The 20,260-nt window shown below is 36.2% G+C and overlaps 2 protein-coding genes across 4 annotated transcripts in view; both read right to left on the bottom strand.

The window, feature by feature from the left end:
• Positions 1–2,038: 2,038 nt before the first annotated feature.
• On the bottom strand, positions 2,039–4,303 carry LOC138125264 (uncharacterized). Of its 2 annotated transcripts, none has more exons than XM_069040503.1 (9): positions 4,167–4,303; positions 3,987–4,111; positions 3,662–3,938; positions 3,467–3,608; positions 3,270–3,412; positions 3,074–3,207; positions 2,798–3,023; positions 2,618–2,738; positions 2,039–2,559 (listed from the first exon to the last, which is right to left on the bottom strand). In XM_069040503.1, the coding sequence occupies exons 1-9, from the start codon at positions 4,204–4,206 to the stop codon at positions 2,430–2,432; spliced, it is 1,338 nt and encodes a 445-aa protein (XP_068896604.1). In that variant the 5' UTR covers positions 4,207–4,303; the 3' UTR covers positions 2,039–2,429. The 2 variants fall into 2 exon arrangements, with proteins under 2 accessions (XP_068896604.1, XP_068896605.1); XM_069040504.1 differs by having other exon boundaries at positions 2,618–2,735.
• Positions 4,304–4,389: 86 nt separating this feature from the next.
• The window catches only part of LOC138125263 (regulator of G-protein signaling 7), a 71,917-nt gene continuing 56,046 nt past the window's right edge, over positions 4,390–20,260 (bottom strand). Inside the window, exons 3-15 of one of the 2 annotated variants that reach the window (XM_069040501.1) lie at positions 11,592–11,691; positions 11,344–11,394; positions 11,153–11,259; positions 10,904–11,092; positions 10,661–10,846; positions 10,433–10,608; positions 9,601–9,834; positions 9,326–9,547; positions 8,544–8,780; positions 8,002–8,058; positions 6,614–7,318; positions 6,088–6,204; positions 4,390–6,029 (exon numbers count right to left, since the gene is read on the bottom strand). In XM_069040501.1, the coding sequence (XP_068896602.1) occupies positions 6,111–6,204; positions 6,614–7,318; positions 8,002–8,058; positions 8,544–8,780; positions 9,326–9,547; positions 9,601–9,834; positions 10,433–10,608; positions 10,661–10,846; positions 10,904–11,092; positions 11,153–11,259; positions 11,344–11,394; positions 11,592–11,691 (2,358 nt within the window). In that variant the 3' untranslated portion in view covers positions 4,390–6,029; positions 6,088–6,110. The remainder of the gene's footprint in view (positions 6,030–6,087; positions 6,205–6,613; positions 7,319–8,001; positions 8,059–8,543; positions 8,781–9,325; positions 9,548–9,600; positions 9,835–10,432; positions 10,609–10,660; positions 10,847–10,903; positions 11,093–11,152; positions 11,260–11,343; positions 11,395–11,591; positions 11,692–20,260) is intronic. The other variant, XM_069040502.1, reaches the window with a different exon arrangement.

Genomic DNA, 20,260 nt, shown 5'->3' with positions numbered 1-20,260 from the left:
ACTCAAGAGACTCAAACGGGTTTCGAAAAGGAGCTCTTTTCGATACGCGTTTCAGGAACATTTACTTAAATTTTTAATGTTGGCAGTGACTTATAGTGAGTTGTTGCTACGTAATCACTGCACTTCAGGACACTTTAAATTCAAAACTTACAATTGTTCGTCTATTTACCAGCGTTACCAACCTTTATATTTGCCAAATATAATTTTCCTAGCATTATGTTTTGAACTTTTTTTAAATTTAAGGGGCAAAATAGAAAAAATATTGTATTATACTCGTTTTATAAGCCATTTTGTCGCACTTGTTTGTTTATAGCATTCGTTGCTGCGCTCCTCGTGCTCTAAAAAACGCATGCGACAAAATGGTGTCTTATAAAACTCGTATAATAAATTACTATTATGTGTTTTCAACTGTGGATAAAAACGAGATTCGAGCGGTTATCAATTTTTTTTATTTCGAAGGAAAAATGGCAACGGAAATCAAATCAAGGTTTGATGCTGTTTTTCGGGATTCATCATTTTCATTTTCCATCGTGAGTTTTTGGGTTTCTGAATTCAAGGGTGGCCGTACCCATACATATGAACATTATGATCAACAACGTTCAGGACGGTCAAAAACGGTGACCACACCTGAAATTGTGGATAAAATCCGCGATGTGGTTTTGGCAAATCGCCAAATAAAGGTGCGTGAGATTGTTGAAGCCGTAAGGATCTCCTACGAGAGAGTATTTTGCACAGCGAATTTGATTTAAAAAAGCTTTCTGCAAGATGGGTGCCGCGTTTATTCAGTCCGGAGCAAACACGCGTTCGAGCTCAAACATCAGGAAGCTCTTCAAAGGAATCGAACGGATTTCAAGAGACGATTTGTGACTATGGATGAGACCCGAATTTACCACTAGATACAGGGTGTTTGGGGTGTAAGGTAACAAACTTCTCCTGTGTAAAGAAATAGACAAAATAAAACTTTTATTCTAGTAACATTTTTTAGTATGTTATCATTTTCTAGTAATCATTTTTTCAATTTGAAGAACTACTGTGTGAGATCCACCGGATTTCTAAATTATAAAGGCGACAGCTAAGGGATTTTCCTTTACAAATCTTTATTAGCTTGGTATTAATAATTACAGTTACGAATAGCCGCTTTCAAACAGTGGAAACAGAGTTTAGTCAGTTTAGTTCAGCATAATAAAATGTCACTAAGAAAAGTTGTTCATTTAACCTCGCTGTGCATCTCAGAAAAGTTTGTTACCTTAAACACCAAACACCCTCTATATACCGGAAACAAAAAATCAATCGAAACAGTGGATTGGACCAGGTGAATCGGCTCCAAAGAAAGCAAAAACCGTGCAATCAGCTGGTAAAATGATGGCATCGGTTTTTTAGGACTCCGAAGGAATTTTGCTAATTGATATCTTCAGAAGGGGAAAACTATTAATGGCCAATACGACACAACACTTTTGGGGAAGCTGAAAACAGCAATTCAGGAAAAACGCCCAGGAATGGCCAAGAAAAAAGTGTTATTCCACCACGACAATGCACTTGTTCATTTAAGTGCAGTTGCCCAAGAAAAAATAACGGAATTGAGGTTCGAACTTCTTGCGTAGATCACTGGACTTTCATCTCTTTCCAAAACTGAAAACATTTTTAGTTAGAAAGAGATTTCGGTTGAATGAGGAGGTGATCGATGCAATTAACACTTATTTTGAGGATCTCGAAGAAAGATACTTTCGGGAGGAAATCGAAAAGCTGGAGAAATGGTGGACCAAGTGTGTTGAGCTTCGAGGGGATTATGTTGAAAAATAAAATTTATGTTCTTTTCACTGTCAATCCGAAAACTTGTCAATTGACCCTCGTAGTTCTGGAAATAATTGTTCTTTTAATGCAGTAAGTTAACAAACAATAATATAAAAACACTTGTGAAAAACACGCTTTCGCTGTCACGACTGACGACTGACGCTAATCCATTGAAACTACAAAATCGAGCTTTCAACGGAACAAGTTTTAGAGACATTTTTTGTCACGTAGAGAAGAACAAACAGAATTTTTATAATAGATGTAATGGGTTATCTTTATTTTTTAATTACAATATTTAACAGCGATTCTTTATGTTACAATCTATTCCGTAGTTATTTCTGTGGGTCTCCGATATAGGCGAGTATTCAACTAACTTATTGGTGGAATAATGTGCAGGAAATTAAATCAAGGTTGAAACGGGATCTTGATTACAATTTAACATTGAATGTACACTAATATGGAAGGTTATTTTAATAGAATGTTTAGTTCTAAATGGTTAAAGGTTAATGGGTTTAACATATCAATCAAAGTTTACAAGATTCAAAGTCACTTGCTATTCTTAATTTTTGCTTTTCAAGTGAAACCGACTGTTTTAACTGCTTTACTTTTATTGCATGATAAAAGTATTGTGACATTTACTATTGATTTTTGTTGCATGGAGATATAACAGCGTCGAAATAGTCGTTATTTAATTTAGTGATAGTAACATCAGGGACGCACCTTTTACGAATTTGTTCAGAAAAACATGTTTTGGTCTTTACCAATCGCCTAAAAAGTAAATTACTTGTACATGTGCGAAAAGAGCACAAGATATAATTAAACTAACCCACAAACAGCCTCCTTCCGCAGATCCTTTGTGTTGGAGAAATTCAGACACTCGATCAAATCTCTCCTATGTCGTTTTAAATTTTGGAAACAATTTGTAAGTTCAGCTCTGGGCATTTCTACTGCAAATACAACGAACGACGTTTTTAAAAATTTACAAATCCCGAACGCTCGCACTCACTTATCGTGTTCTTATTTGCGAAAAAAAAATCAATCACATTTTGAGCTACTTCTAAGCAGAATTTGGGCCAATGCTTTTCCTCGTCAGGTAAACAAATCTCAGTTTTCTCGATTAATTTCTCGGTACAATTTTTTATGTATTGTTTGGCTGTGTCAGCAGAAGAAGCAAAGAAGGGTCCACTTTTAGTTTTATTTGCAAAGCACGATATCGTGCTTTCTAAATTTTCCTGAAAATGCAAAAATAGAATATCCTGAAACGATGGCGTTAAATATTTACAATGAAAGCTTCGGCACTGCCCTCGGGACCATTTAATGAACATTTCTCTTTAATTATATTTATAACCTTCTCTCTTACCTGTGCTACGTTATAAATATCGTAAGTAAAAGCTGCGCTTCTTTTGAAAATACCGTCTGCAATACAATATAAATTGTTGGTTTCAACTTTCTCGTAAACACAAAAAAATTTAACTTACGAGCATATACGCTACGTTTATTTTTGTTGGAACAAGCTGAACGCTTGATAAACCTAAAGAGTGCATCAATGATATTGGCAGGAGTACTATCTTTACATTTTTCTAACTCTTCCACAACGCAATTTTGCAATTTACCCAAGTCGCTGCAAATTTTAAGTATGGAACGCTTGTTTTGCACCAACACAATTTTAACTTACTCGCATTTTTTCTTATCCATCAACAAATTCGGTACTGAATTCATGTTGACAGTTGCGTTGATCTTAAACGTTGAAGTAACGCAATTTTGTATGCCTTCTGTATGGCTTTTAATACATTCGACTCCACCTTCGGCGATAAACACTGAAAACTTGAATTTAATTTCTGTTTACCTACTCGAACAACGCAAAACTAACTAGCAATTCTGTCGCCATCTCTGTAGCAAAGGAATTCGCCTAACTGCTTTAAAATATCTAGAGTAACATTTAGAGCTTTGTTTTCTTCGGCATTCAAGCACGGACGAAGATTGCTGATGAAACTGTTCACGCAAGTTACCACTTTAGAGCGCTTGGCACAATATTTCCCGAAAACTTCGTCCATGGAACCGGTTTTCTTCGATTCTTCTACTTCGTTTGCCAAAACGGTCACATTCACGAAATTGGTAATGCATGTTTGAAGAGATTCTTTTGACGCCTACGGTTTAATTTTTGAGAAAATGTTGGTAAAATTTTCAGTCTTTACTAAAAGTCGATCAAAGGTTCCGTTGCCGCCAGCTTTATCGCATTTTTCTTTTATTGCGGTAAAATTGTCAATATCAATATCTGGAATTTCTACATTTTGCAAGTCCAGTTCTCCGGAGACGAAATCTACGATTCAATCATTAACGTGTCGGTACTAAGCAATCGCCACTTGCTAACTTACATAACAGATGAAGAATTGCAATTATGAACAACGGCTTCATTTTCGATTACTTTTAGAACTTTGCCCGTGTCCAGCAATTGCTGCACTGAGTGCGACGTTGAGACGACTGTTTTTAATCTTTGACTGGCGGTAATCAAAAGGTTACGAACTCCGCTAACCTTTATTCCTCGTAAATATTAAAAAGGGAATTGTAGGAAATGTTGTTAAAATAAAACTGACGGGATTAAATCACATTTCTCATTTTACTTCATTAATCTACAGTAATTTTATAATAACATTGCCTATCAACAATTCTATGAAATAAAATGTTTTTAGGACATTAAGTGGTAACATTTTTTTTTAATAATACGGTATAATAGCTATTATTATAAAACTATATACATCACTAACGTTCTCACTGTCGGCAGCATATTATATATTTTTGACGCTTACCACAATATTCTAAAGAGACGAAAACATTTATCATAAAAATAGCTTCAATAAGTAACATTGCATGTTAAATATAATGTTAACTTTAATTGAGTATTCCATAATTGAAACCCACAGCTTTCAGTCTAAGCAAAGGTTATTATGTACATCGTCGTACCTATCAAAAATTAATGAGGCCGTTTTATTTTTTAAACATTGTTTGTCAAGCAGTAACAGTCAACCTATGCTTATTTAAACAACAAATACGTATATAGGCCAAAAATTTATTCTTAAAACGGCCTGGATACATTCACGTTAACTTGGAAAAATTTTGCTCACAATAATTACAAGTAGGTAGGTAGAGGGTACTTTAAATTTTTAAAATTCGGAGACCAAAATTAAAATGTCGTCTCCGTTTGTTCTGATACAGCAAAAGTTAATTCTAGTAAAATGTTTCTTGATTGATCGAAGTGGTTCTCAACGTGAATTTTTGACGCCGGCAAAATATTCTGTTTGTGGCCAATCACATGTTTTACTTTGAAACTATTTTATTTTTTGAAAATTACCAACATTGTATGAATCGGTCAGAAACTCAACTGATCACAATGTTAATACATGACTATTCTACAATACATGTAATTAAATGCTCTACAATCTAATACAACGATACAACATTAAGATAATATTGTGCTCAAATAGTTTACGAAAGTGTTCAATAACATCAATTTTTATGCGGATACTAGAAAGTCGATAACTGCACCGTTAATCAACTGTACCCATTTTTAAATATTTTTCTCTCAACATCTACATTATATTAATACAATAATTATAATACGACAATGCCACGTGTTTATATTGAAAGTGTACCGTTATAGACAAATCAGTTTCAGTTTCTGACTCTGTCAGTGGTAGGAGACGGCGGAACGTGAAGATGTCAACATCAGATAATGACCAAGGGCTCAAGAAAGTCTATTTCTAATGCCGACAGTGTTATCGTTCCGTTATGTCCTATGTTAATACACTCTTGAACTTTAAAATTTACATCGAGTGTAAATTAAAGTGAGGTTTGACCAATTGTATCCACCACAAACATTAACACACCATTTAACTACTACAAATGTAATTTTCAGAATGAGTGTAGTCATGTTCTTATTTGGAGCGAGTTTTTTAGTGTAGGTAACCGCTTTCGTAGAAAAATTTTACTAGAATTAATTTGTCCCGCAACAAGTCGGGATAATATTATATTTGTCTTTGTAGCTTAATTGTTTTCAATACCTAAACATCGATAGGTACCTTCACCAAGTGAAATAAAGTGAACTAAAATTGGTTGTGAGCAAACGTCACGTATAATCCCTTGACAGTAGCAGTAGCATTTCTTGTGGTATCGACGACAGCTAAAGGTAGCCTAGAGTAGCATAAGTCTTGACGAAAGGTGTGTCCACTTTACACGTTTCCCTGCGGACGAAACATTTCATTTTAACTATTTCACTACAAACAGATTTCGATTGCCTACCCCCTATTCTACTCAAAGTGGATTTAAAGTGCGTTGTGCTGATGCAGTGAGAGAACAGGTCTTGGCTCGTACGGGGTTGCTGGAAAGGCGATTTTCGTGGGTACTCTAAGGAAAACACTACGGATCATAAATTCGGTTAACAGCCATTCCTCACAAATAGAATCCTGTATTCAGTATCATTCTGGTCTTTTGCAAAACAAACAAAATATTAAAATACCACTGGGTCTCAGTTTTTGTTCAACATTCTGCAATGCTAAAAAAAGAAAATGATGACATCCGACATTTAGAAATTCCCTGTGTATAATGTAGTTTTCTTTTGCAATATTTATACTATTGGAACCAGCTCTGTAGTGTTCTTTAGAGAGTCAAATTGTTTATAAAAAGGGAACTGAAAATTTTGATGTGGAATTCGTTATATGGAATGGCTGTCGTAGATGTGCGGGTAATTTTGGAATGGTCCAGGAGTGTTTGCCTCTATTTCACGAAAACCGTATTATCTGTGGAACGCCTCTGCTCTATAACTTACTCGTCTTCCCAAGGACAGACGTCGTTACTCTTGGCCTCCGTGTCGGCCTCAACTTCAGTGACTGGTTCAGAAGGAGGGAGTTCGCTGGCGGGCGATTCACTGTCGGGTTCAGCAAGCGGTGCTAGAGGTTCTTGCGATTGGCTACATGTCGCTTCGACTACTTCTTCTCCGCCGTGGCTGGGGTCAACCGGTAAATCATCTGCCACCGAACTGACACTGATAATAGGTGCATTCGCTCCTGTCACTGAACAAGCCTTTGCTAGACTGTGGTTTTTTACAACAGTTTTATTAGTACTAGTGCATTCTTCTGATTTATTGTCTGTGTCACTAGGAATAACGAACACCGATGATGAAGTGCTAGTAGCAGCGGAGCTGTTGTCTTCGAAGGAAGATACCTTCCGCTTGGAGGAGTCTCCAGTGGTTGAGTGAGTGATTGGCACGGAAACGGACGCTCTCCGAGGCGGGTCCATTGTCGAGGTCGATAGTTTTCTACTGCCGTCGACAGTATGTTGCTGTGTCAAAGTACAAACCCTCTGAACCCTCTCGGATACCTCCGCCACTGCCACGCTTATGTCCGACGAGGAACTTCCGGAATCGAGTTGGGCCGAGTTTTTCCGGGAACGGGGCTCGGTGCCGGTCTCCCAAGGACAGACTTCTTCCGACGTCGAAGCTCCCGCCACGATCGCGATACTCGGCTTCTTCACTCTACACGAAAATGCGTGTTACAAAGGTGGCTGAGGCACGTCACGGAAAGTGAAGATATGTACAAGACGAAGGTCGGTTCTCACGTGAATACCATCAATCGGCTCAAGATACTGGTGCAACATATAGATGTTTAACTGGTGAACGTTCGGTCTTTACAACACTTATACTCAGTACATGAAGGTTCAGCATGCAACATCGATCTGGACGCAGTCAACAAATCTCGTCCTTTAACCCTAAAATTAACGTTACCACTTTAGATGCAACTAGTAAGATTCATCAGTCCTTCTCTCGCATTAGAAACTATCCACAGGAAACGCACAGGGTGAACGCCGCGAAACCTAATCAACAACCAAATACACATTTCTATCGGTGGGTGGGTACTTTTTGAATTGATCCGTGATCGCTAAATTAGATAGAAGTGCGTTTAAGACTGATTACGTTTCGATGAACTACCCTGTAACGAGAGTACGAAAAGAACAGATCGTGAAGGACGTAAAGAGAAGAGTTGTAGGCCCAGACAAGTGTGAAATAGTTGATAGAGTTTGTTCTGTTGAGAAGCTATAGGCAGCAAGTTTGGAAAGCCACACTGACTGACACCGATGTTACACCAATACAACAAACCCAATAATAACACCCATAATTGAATAGGAATACTGTTTTTAGCATACGTCGAGCGGACTTACGGGCTGGCAACCGCAGCTGGTACCGGAGGAGTTTTCGGAAGGCACGCCAAATCGCCCCTGCAAGTGAAGCATGAGGTCCACTAACTACATCTAAATTAACATCGCAGCACTACGAGACCCACCCGGACGCACATCCTTAATTCACCGATGAATTAGACGCTCAACGTCACCGTTTCCCAACGATCAGCGAAGGTAAATTACTAATGAGCGATGAGACGCCAACATTCCCAGAACGTTTACTGTGATAATAGTTACCACACGTAAAGTGTTGAAGCAAATGATGCTTCTTATATAACTACATAGTCGCTAAAGATTTAAGGTTGTTTTCTTACAATGTGGTCAACGATTTCTTAAAACTGACGATACTAAACGTCTAATCCGTCTGTGATCGTTTCCGGATGGGTGCAGGTTTGCCAGAGCGGCTGTATCACATAGTGTGCCCTAACAGTAACACATGTGGGTACACTGAGCGCCATGAAAGCCATGCGCCGTGCAGCCTTGGGCACTGATCACCGCTGCGACCGTATACGATTGGCTGTTACCTGTAAGGGATGTCGCTCAGGTTGCTCTGAGAATGTGAGTGGGGCACCTTTGAGTCTTTCACACCGGACACTGCGAGTTCGTGGGCAGAACCCGAGAGGCTGCGGTCACTGCCCCTGCGCTTTGATAAGGCGCCACATGTCACCGTTGCACCTTGTGAAGGCTGCTGCTGCAACAGTTGCTGGTTAGGGGCGCTGCTTGTTGACGTCTTCTTTTTCGTTTGGCCGAAACCGAAGAAACTAGAAAAGAAACTTTCGACTTGGTGCATGGTTTTTTTAATACTGGGTTTACGGCGAGACTGGTGTTGGATTTATTTAGATTAGAGATTTAAAAATATCCATTCGGGTAAGTTTATTTAGATTAATTTTGTTGGAAATTTAACTTTCGGGAAAATGTAAAATGCGGTGATTATTTTACGACGAAAGGAAATGGATGTTAATAAATTATTTTCTTAGGCGCCACGATAAAACACAGTAACACACCAAGAATATTAAACTTTCGCACGAAATCAGAGAGAGAATTTCTACTAGACTAGATAATCTGAAAACAAGAAATTTATGGAAACGACATATCCTTGGAAACTGTAGTTGTCATAAAGAACCTCTCGAGAATTCTCGTAAATCCACCTACGCACCACACTAACAGTTTGTTTCCAATGGCAAATTGAACAATAAATAATCAGTGATTGATAAGAACCTATTTGTTTATAGGATAATATACACGTGTCTCGAGATTCTTGGTATGAAACAGTGATGCATTGATTTTTTTTTCAAGGAAAACTTACCGCTTTTTCTGAGAAGGCTGTATGCCAGTCGCCAGAAGATTTTTATAATACTCTGACCTAATAAATCTAGGGTAACAATCTTTTTTCAGCAACAATGTATATACATGTTCTTGTGCGGCGTCAAAAGTGAACCTGCTGGGTGTTTTCATTTCTTGATGAACTTTTTCCATTGTTTTACCGTCAATATTTATTTCACAAGGAGCACCGGGGGCCAAAAATTCTCTACAAGGATCAATTTCAATTAAAAAGTTGTGCAACTTTGAAACACGTCTCACTCAAAAATTTCATTAACTTTTCTCTGGATTTGAGATTGAGCAGAGCGCCGTAAATCATTTACGGCCATCCAAAACCTGATATTTTCATGACTGTACTCTTTTCTGAGATAATTAGTAAACTCTTGTAAACCTGTTGGATCGGAAACTAACTCCTCCATTGACAAGCCCCAGCGTCTGACACGCTTTTCCGTAGGAATTTCCACACTAAAAATAGTCAAACGTATTCTTCTTATGCTGCATAAAATAATTAAAAAAATATGTAACATACGGGTTTTAATAAATACTTGAACTAATGTGTACACATTCTTTCAAACCTAATACACGAAAGCGGAAGAGCAAAATGGAATAAGCGATAAGATCAAACCAAAGTAGAAGCTTCAGCATAAAACAATAATTTGAATTCAAAGAAGTAATGAAAATTGATTTAAGCCAACGAAATGTATTTAAGTAGTAACTAAAAATAAAAAGGAAGGGACATTTAAAGACGGAAATTGAAACGTTCTCAAGATTGATGCAATTAGACCAAAGACTTTTTAAAAATCGATCGTCTTGTTTTTGCAAATGTCATGAGTTTTGCAAAAACTGACTTCGTACATGATGTAGATATTAAGCAGTGCAAACGTTCTCTTGCCGTTATCAAATATTTACGTTGTCTGTAAGACAAGAGTAAGTTTCGAAAGCAAAACAGGAGGTACATTCGAAGTTTGCTAAACAAAGTAATAAGAGTAGCAGTAGTAAAGCAACTTTTCCTCTTGTAGTGTTACGTGACTCGTTAAGACCAACAAGATGTTAACTTTATAGGAAACAATCAATGATAGTGGAAATTACTTACAGCGCACTGTTTAGTTGCCAAAACGTGATGTCCTCGCTGACCCAAGGGTTGGAAGGCTGAGTTGGTGTTATCAACGGGTCATACTCCGTGTATGTCTCCACATGTTGAACCATTCCTTCTAATGCTTGGGACACTTTAACTCGAGTTCTCGACAAACTGTTCTTCAACAATTCAACCTGCAAACATTCGAGGTCGTTCAAATTATAACGATAAAATCAATCCACCAACTTCTCGTTTGCAGTCTTCTATAGTTCGCTTTCTGGTTCTGGATCCGTTCCAGCTACGGGTCGGGACGGGACATTGTTCTAAAGAAGTGACCATTCCCGGCGGAGGTCTGTGAACGCGCCAGTAAGCCCTTTCCTGTGAATCGCTGATGATTTTGTCGCCTTTTTTCAATACCTTTGCCAGTTTCACCTAAAACAAGCCGCCGTGTATGCGCTCGACGGGTCGAAACTTTACAAAATCACTGACCTGTTCTTCTGCTTGCATCGTAATAAAATCCCACTTGTTAGCCAAGTTCTTTCTCAAGTTGCTCAAAGCTTCCAATTCGTAATCCTCTAAACCGTGTCTCTGCTTATTGCGTAACGTTCTTTTAGCTAAGTAAATGGCGTATTCCACATTATCCGGCGGTCTGTTTTGCCAAGGCCAATAGTATGGAGACTGCAAGTACAGCAAGATTAAAAATTTTCACTCAGTTGTGCTTACGACATGTTTACTCACTTGAAATCGATACAACGAGCTGTCGTCTTTCACAACCAGGTTTTTTGAATCGCTTACAGGAAAAAAGTAGCCATACTGACATAGCTGATTGGCTAAATTGAGGGCCTCTGAAAAATTTCAGAAGCAAAGATTTAATTAGCAACACTTCGTAAAAGTGATTTTTTTTTAATTGAAAGTAATAACAGTCTTACCGGATTCTTCAATTCCGAGACGCTCCATCAACCATTCAATCAGGTCGTACCCTGTGCAAAAATAACGTTCGATGTTGAAATGAAATATTCAGGAGCGGTTTTGTAGCTTAATTAAAAAGCGTTTTTGTCACAAACAAACAGATCACTTTAATAACCGCAGTCTGTTTGGGTTTGAATATTTAAAAGTGCTTTAGGTTTCAATTTCAATTCGATAGGATTTTTTTTTATTGTTGTGCAAATTAACTTACCCATGAAAGCGGCGGGAATGGATGTAAGGAATAATTTTTGGCTTCGTACTGGAACGCCCCCGTGCTCCGTGTCCTGCATCTCTCTCACCAACCCCTCCATCTACATTAAAAAACAAAACATCATTTAATAGGGAAATTAGTTTAAATCGGTTTTTCGCAGAGCATTTTTCCCCGTAATGGGTTTATTGAAATTTAATTTTAACGGCCGGGCTAAAATCATTAACCGTGCAATGAAACAGAAGTTTAAACGTGAAATTTAATATCGCATAATAAACACGCGATTTGAGGGATAAAACACAAGGAAGACGTCACCTTTACGACCTGCAGGTGCCGATTCTCATAACATTTTCAATTTTTCCAAAGAATGATAAAAACATAATAGACATTTTGCTCGACGTTTTAAGCAGGTCCAAACAATAGTAATTTACGTTATAAGTCCGGTAGGTTACAAGTACTACCGGATGTATATCGTAATGTATTTTATTTCATACTGGAAGTCTCTTGTGCATCATCATTTTATTTCAAAAATTAAAAAATCACATTATATTGTGAAAATAGCATCACCTTTTTTCCTGTGGCAACGGCCGTTGCTATTGTTTTTCTAGATCGAATATTTTTTGACTTTCAATGACTTTTCAATGTCAGATTTGATGTATAAAAGGAAAACAGTCCGGTAGGTATTGCTAAGTGACACTTTCCGGCTCTGATACTGTTATAACTCACCTACCGGACTCAAATTGATGATGCAATCGAGCATCTACCGGACAGTATGAAATAAACGTATTTACAATCGAATAATCTCATTATTTTGATTTAACACAAACAACAAAAAGTGTTGCGTGCCCATAATGTCTGTTTTATTTCATTGTACGATCTCAATCGCAATGGAGTAATAGACGCAGATGGTAAAATAAATGTAGAAATACATTCTGGTTGAAGTTAAATGTGAACGTTAAAATTTAAGTTTTTCTGGAACAACAGGTAAGCTTTCTAACTTTCTTGTGTGAACTAATTATAAAGTAAGTTAAGTTCCAGTAAATATTTATTCGACCAAAAATTAGAACTTTCGAGTCAACAATAGTTTTTATTTTTAATCTGATTTAATCAAAATGTTTTTGTTGGCTTGGTTATACGTGTACGAGATTTAGATAACAGTCAGTGACGTTTTCGGTCTCTGAAAAAAGAACTAAAACTTAATTAAGTATGGTTGTTTCAAAGGACTTTGATAAGATTCCAAATTGTTTATACTAAAAAAAAAAACACCACACAAAGAGTTTCTTAATGGTTTAACAAATTAGTTGATGAAATTTTGTACTATGTCGCACTCCGTAATAAATTATTTTTCGTTTAATTGTATCAAATTAATATAACTAAATGTAATAAAAAGTTTTTTTTTTGCAACAGTACGCGAAACGAGTACTTCGTGTACCTAAAACAGCCCGCGAAATTGGATTTCGCGGCTGTTGCTTTTAACGACGGCCGCTAAAGTAAACGTCATTTTAATATTTGATACAAATCAGAGTTTCTACGTATGACTGGCGTTTAGATTTTTTGAAACTGAAACATCACTGTCACTACAATTCTCTTCCGACAGTTTTACGATTATGTATTTACAAAATTAATTGTGTTATTTATGTCATTTCCATAGCGACATGTAAGCCGAAGTATTTTTTCTCGTTTGTTTTTCTTCATCGTTTCTTATTAACTGTAAATTGTCGTTCATTATTTTTCATCATTACGATGTTCTTCATTGGGGTTTTTTTGCCTCAGCAGTATCGGATCACCATGTAAGCCGAAGTAAATTTATTTGCTTGTTCGTTTTATAATACATATGTAATTACAAATTTTCGGTTGCACAAAAAATGTTTTGTACCTACACCTTGGTCGCGAAATCCTTTAACAATCTCGAGATTGTGCTGCCTCGGCCGCAAGCGGCCTCGGCTACAATTTTTCTCTCGGAACATTAAAGAATGATTTCGCGGCCTTAGTATACAAATAACTATTATTATAGGTATTCCGCTTTCCAGTTTTAATTATTTCTTTATGTGAGATTTCAGAGGGCGCAAACTTTCGTCTTTGATATATTACGTATTTTCACTGGAAAACCCATTTCCAGCTAAATCTAGTTGAAAAGTGTTTTAAATTGCCGAAGTTTATATTAAAACTTTTCTAGATTAAGGTGTAGTTTCTTCTGGCGTTCGTTCGGAGTAATAAATATTTGTTTCAGCTAAAATCTTAGGTAGATTTGTACAGAAGAGAACGTGAGATCAGCAACTGGTGATTTAGTTTCTGAAACGGCAATTTCCGCTGAAGTTGTCTCTTTTCAGTTAACAACCTTCGCCCTTAAGTTACAATATCTTGCTTAAATTTTCAGCCCGGTCGACTTAAAATTAACCTTTAATCTGCTTTTGAAAACTCACGGCGGTAAGTAATAACGAACTTTCCGTAGCATGATTTTTTACAAAGAAAAGTCCTTTTAAGCCATAAAACCTCGTTATTGAGCTTGAAAACGTAAAGTTGAAAAATTTGTGTCTTACACATGAACTATTTAATGTGTATTACGGCATGCGATACATAAAGTTCCCCTCCGTAATCTAATATTACTGTTGCGGTCTTCCTCACCCCAAACTTTGACTGCTGATAGTAAATAGCTTGCTTTACGACATCCTCGCGCATTTTGGCAAAGTCCAAAACAAAATCGTCGAAAAGGGTAACGTGATTTATGAAAGGACTAAAAGGAACAATGACCCGGGAAATTAAACCATGAAGCAATATATAAATTGGTCGAAAACACCGACTGCTCCAACGATTTGTAACTCTGATACGCTTCTTTTACGTGACAAATCAATTACAATACCTGAAGCGGCATTTTTCAAATAATGACTGGGGAAACTGATTACGAAGTCTGCCATGAATATGGAACGAGTTTTAGTAAAGGATGTTTCAAGAAGTGGCAAAGTCGGTAGCTCCATTACGGGGTTCGGAAAAATATGAAGATGGGTCTGTCCGGACGTAATTAAATTGTAACTTTTTGTGTTGAAGAGGATCTAAATATAGCCCGTGTTTCGGTCACCCCCGGCTCCCATAAAACGTCCTCCCGTTTAGCAAACTTGGCACTTAATCAAAACCACCGAGCTGGTGGCATGAATAAGTTATAAGGCGACCCGTTCACGGTTTACCTCTTCGGTAAAGTCCGTGTTTAAATACTGTGGATAATCCCGGAAGACTCTGTACAAACACTCAAAATTACTGTGTGTGCTGCTCCGGCGACCGAAAAGGAAGATGTGCGTTCGTACTTAATCGAAATTGATGATGCCTTCAATACCACTCGAAGAAAGCATTTTTTTTAAGGATTCGGGGTAGAAAGAGAAGCAACTGGCAAGTAATTGAGTGGGGGCGGTTGTTTTAGTGCGACAGCTATTACGATTAAAGTAGGAACATGCTGCATGATAGAGATTAATTGCTTTATAACGGAGATTATAATGTAATGTAACAGAGGTAACGGAGAGTCCCATGGCGTTGAATAATCGATCCCTCTTGAGAGTTTATACCCTTTTGGTTAATTATTAAAATTTGCTGCTCGGAAGATCTCCTAACAGCGAAGAGGCTCGAGCTTTTGTCAGCTCGGATAAAACCGAACTCATTATTCACTATTGTAGACAATTTCGAAATTGTAATCTTTTTAGATTGAGGTACAAAAAAACGGACGTGTCTTCCCTTCACTATTAAGTGAATTAAACCGGAAAAGACACATCTCAAGAACGACAAGTTGGGAAGAAAATTCACAGCGATGGTATTGATTTTCCATTAGTAGCCTTTAAGTTAATTTTGTGCATGTTGTTTTAATGCATGATCCAATTTAGGTTATCTTAATTTTGATAAAATTTATTCAGCACCAACACCAAATTGTGTTGCTGGGTAAAGGTTAAAGTTGGCGGAGGGTGAATTTAAGAAGTTTCTAGAGCAATGACCACGGATGAATTGTGATAAAGCCCGTTCGTGCCGCTAACCCATTCCAAGTGTAATAGGGCTTTTATACCCCATATTTATGTTGGAATTGTCATCAGACCCAGTTGCACAAAGGCAACTAAACATTTGCTCTAGGCCGCACATTTTTTGTCATTTAGTTTATTGTTTAGGGACGAAGAAAGTTCAGTTTTAATTAAAACTGCAGGTACTTGGATTGACGCTACGTAATTATATCTGACCACATTGTGGCATTTATGTTTATGAGAAACATACAAATTGCTGCTGAAATTCACCCACCGCAATTACATTTATTTTCCAGGAAAAAAGTGCGCACAACACTCGTTATTACGATAGATACTTAGGTACACATAAGTAGAAAATTACTGCAACTTTCACAAATCTGTCCAAAAGTTCTTTTCTGTGGCTTTGGTTGAAATGTTGTTTTTTTTCTGACAAAAAGTCAAAGAGTTTTTCTATTTCTCTGTTTTTATTAACAATGCAAACAATTTTCCCACAGGCACATTGCATGAATTATTCAAGAAGTTATTCACAACCCTATACTTTCATTATACAACATATTTATTCAATTTTTTCAATCTTCTTATGTGCTTGGTTTTTACTTCCAAAAGTTAGAAAACTCGGACAATACTTCGGGAAAGTTTTTATTAATGAAACTGCTTTTTTCGATTCATTTCATTCATTGCATACCCATTTTTTTAACAGATGACTGTTTTTCTTTCTCATGTAAAATAATTAACGTATTAAAAATGATGTATTTTTTCAAATAGTAAAATAAACCATGTTATGGAACATTAAGCAAACATGCCAACTTAATAAAATTTATTTTTGACCCTAAGCGTTGATTAGTTGCTACAAGTTTTCGGCTGTATATTTCAGTACGTAAGAAATTTTTGTTTCAAGGATAAATTTTCTAAAAACACTTTTATATCCTACATGTTAATGTTATGGGAACTATGTGCGTGTCGCGGAAACATTTGTGTAAAAACAACAATTCATAATTGTCTTTAATTGTTGAAAATTCAACAAAACTGTCTGTGACACTAGCTGCAAAGTTTTCATTTCTAAATGAAAGTCAAATAAATATCATGGATTTAATAAAATTCTTCTTCCCTAGTGACTAATTTTGGTTTGGCAATATTCGTACTTTTATTGTGCTGAGTAAGGAAGGACGAGATGATAAGAAACTGGAGTAATAAGACAGTCGGGTGAACTAAATTTCATAGGGTAGTATAACAGTTTGCTACAACCGGTAAAAAGATTTAGCCGTTGCTTTTAGTATCATCTTCTGCCTTTGTAGGAAATTTTACTTGCGCACTGTATGATGTACAGTATGTACATATTACATTTATTTAGAAAATATTTTGGCTAGTTCATTGAGTGGTTTTATGTAATGTTATCAATCAGTCGCATTAATAGGTGTTTTTAGCGAATTTTCATTTACTTTTCATAACATGTTTAATATTATTTCAAGAGTTATGTGACTTAAATAATAAGAGTAAATTCTTCACTGAAATTTATTCTTTGGTAATGTACGTCAACCAATAGTGTCGAAGATCAATGTAGGTAATAAAAATTATTTCTTAACTTAACAGGCAACAGTCAAAGAGTTTTTATCTGACACCTTTTCCAGATTTTAATGAAATCTTATTTTTTACTTTTGGATCCATTCTAATTTTTATTTATGAACAAATGAGTAAACTTTAATGGATTTTGTCCATTTATACCTTTTTATAACTACAGGTGGTGTTGCAATCTACACTTCAAGAACTTTTTTTCAGATATCAAATGAACGTTCAAAAAGCATTTTTCCTAGACGTGCTTTCGAGCTTTTGGAGCATGTCCAAAGATTAATGAACAAACACATGACAGCATGTCTTGTAAATGCGTGTGATATACGCTTGGAAACTAACAATTTTTATAACAGTAGTTTAATATTGTTGATCATTCCGAGCTAATAGTGTTAAATTACCAGCAGTGGGAATACAACAATTTATTAAACAAAGAAGAAAAGTATTTGAAACTTGTTAGTCTTTCAAGGTCCAGCTGACGATATTGAGCTTATTAGCTTACAATTAAATGAACAATCAAAATTCTCAATTCCAAAACAATGAGAAGCTGGATTCAGGTGGTATACACAAATGGTGTTCAAGATAATGAACATTGTGTGATTGCAAAAGTGATGAAGAGTTACATGCAATAATAAAAACTATTAATTTTGTTATACTTCTACTGTTTTTGTAATAATATCTTTCCTCTTTCGGTACATGTAATGCTGATCAATTACGTAAAATCATTGATTCATGTAGAAACATTACTGCACTATAGAGGGTTCTATTGTTGTGATACTTTTGGCTTTTGGTAAAGATTCGTAAAAACACCTATTCTAGCCCAAACCATCAAATTGCCACTATCATATTGTGGTCGTTCTTGAACAATCTCTAGATTCTTTCTCGTTCCACTTTCAGATCGTATTTTAAATTTGAACTCGTCACTAACGAGTATTTCAATCTTTTCTATATGTTACGATGTTCCTGCACCCACGTTTTTCAAACTCTTTTATAATTTGTATAAAGGGGAATCATTGGAATTCGAGTAGGTACACAGAACTCTGTTGCCGCTTTCATACCCCTTGCGATGATATTAGCATTCTTGTAGTTGCAGCAAATTCGTTCAGAACCAAGGTTGAGACCTTTAATTCGCGCAAGTAATGCCAACTAAGTGATGGTCATCCCTGAGAGATGTCAACTTTAGCCTTGTCTTCGCTGAACATTTCCATTTCTTCGTACTGCTGTATTGTATTGCAGTGGTTCTCTAAAGCCAGGGATTTAAGAAGATTGTGTTGCTTAGCCATTTTTATCACGCTTAACAATATTTTGAAAGTTTGCGTTACGCTTTATGCATTACTGACACTGATTGAACAATTTGCATGTGTTTTATTCCCTATCCTGAACAAAGGACACAAATCAAGTATCGACAGGGTAATAGTTATTTGCATATCAATACCGCGAAATCATTATTTAGCGTACGGAGAGAAAAATTGTCGCCGAGGCCGCTTGCGGCCAAGGCAGACAATCTCGAGAATGTTAAATGATTTCGCGGCCAAGGTGTACACAACATTTTTTGTACAATCGAATTTGTAATGATTATAAAACGAACAAGTAAAATTTACTTCACTGCCAATAAATACATATAAATTCGGTTACATGTCGCTATGGAAATCACATGAAACAATTCATTTTGTAAATAATCGTAAAAATGTTGGAAGAGATGTTTCAGTTTCGTGTGGGTGCTTCTCTGGAGTTAAAAAGTACGTAATTATAAATCCTGCGGCTTCTAATTTCACACCTGAAAAATCTAAGCGCCAGTCTTACATACTCGTATATGGAAACTCTGACTTGTATCAAATGACGTTTACTTTAACGGCTGTCGTTAAAAGCAATGGACGCGAAATTGGATTTCGCGGGCTGTTTTAGGTACGCGAAGTGCTCGTTTCGCGTACGGTTGCAAAAAATATATTTTTTGTAGTTTGACAGTTACGTTTGCAGTTATGTTTTAAAAAGGCTATGTATGCGAAGTAAATTTAAATTTGTTCGTTAAAATATTTGCGAAGAGGTCTTCTTAATATATTATAAAAAACAAAATTCGTATCTATGTATCTATCCTTTGGACACTTAAAATTAAAAGCCTACTATTCGTATTTTGACGGCGTTTTCGCTTGTAGTTAAAGTGTTTCTTTAATTCAGTAGTAACGAAAAAGGTGAAGCAAGTCGAAATTTATGGCGATAGGACACTTTAAAAAAGAGAAAGAGAGTCTTTATTATGTAGGGTGGATTACGACGAGTATGTATGTAAAACAGACAAAATCTCCTAAATGTTTTAAGCAGCTTAGAAAGTTTGCTCAAATGATCTTAAGATATTGAGTACAATTTAATTTTCTCTGATCTACGGTTGAGTGATAAATTCTATCTCACTCACTTACTTTTTGTTTTTTTTTAAGTTACTCTTTATGCATATGATTGTCACTTATTTCTAACATTATAGAAACATAGCTTGCTTAAAACGTTTTTATTTTCGAATATTCTTGTTTTAGTTACCTTTTTATGTACAGTCGTTGACCAAAATAAAATAGGACAAAGTGTTACCTTAGACAGCTTCACAATTGAAAGATTTGTGCAGTGTAACTGGGATGTATGTGTCTCATATTACAACTTGATTTGACTTGACGATTGACCTACAAAAAGTTAGGTTGTGTTTTTTTTACTTGTCACCTTGTCACTGTCACTATGTTCAATTAAATGATTGTGAGTTTTTGAAAACTGTCGGTAAACTTGTTCATTTGTAGTTGGTTCTCTAAAGTAGGAAAACGAACATGGATTTGCGATTATAAATTAAAACGTTTTATTCTCAAATTTATACCCATGAATAAACTAAAATAAATGCCAATAGATTTTTTTTTTAATTTTTGACATTTTTGTTTCCTAAAGGCTGTATGACACGATGCTAAATTTTGTAGAAAATTTGTTAGAAAATGAGAGAGGACCAATGAACGATCAGGATCTGACAAAGACGATGATCCTGATCGTTCATTGGTCCTGATCGAGGGTCTCTCTCATTTTCTAACAAATTTTCTACAAAATTTAGCATCGTGTCAAACAAGCTTAAGAGATGGATTTCGCAAA

This window comes from Tenebrio molitor, chromosome 3 (assembly GCF_963966145.1).
Source record: "Tenebrio molitor chromosome 3, icTenMoli1.1, whole genome shotgun sequence".
Lineage (NCBI taxonomy): Eukaryota > Metazoa > Arthropoda > Insecta > Coleoptera > Tenebrionidae > Tenebrio > Tenebrio molitor.
Note: the sequence above shows the minus strand (reverse complement) of the source record. Positions and strands in the feature narration are given on the sequence as shown.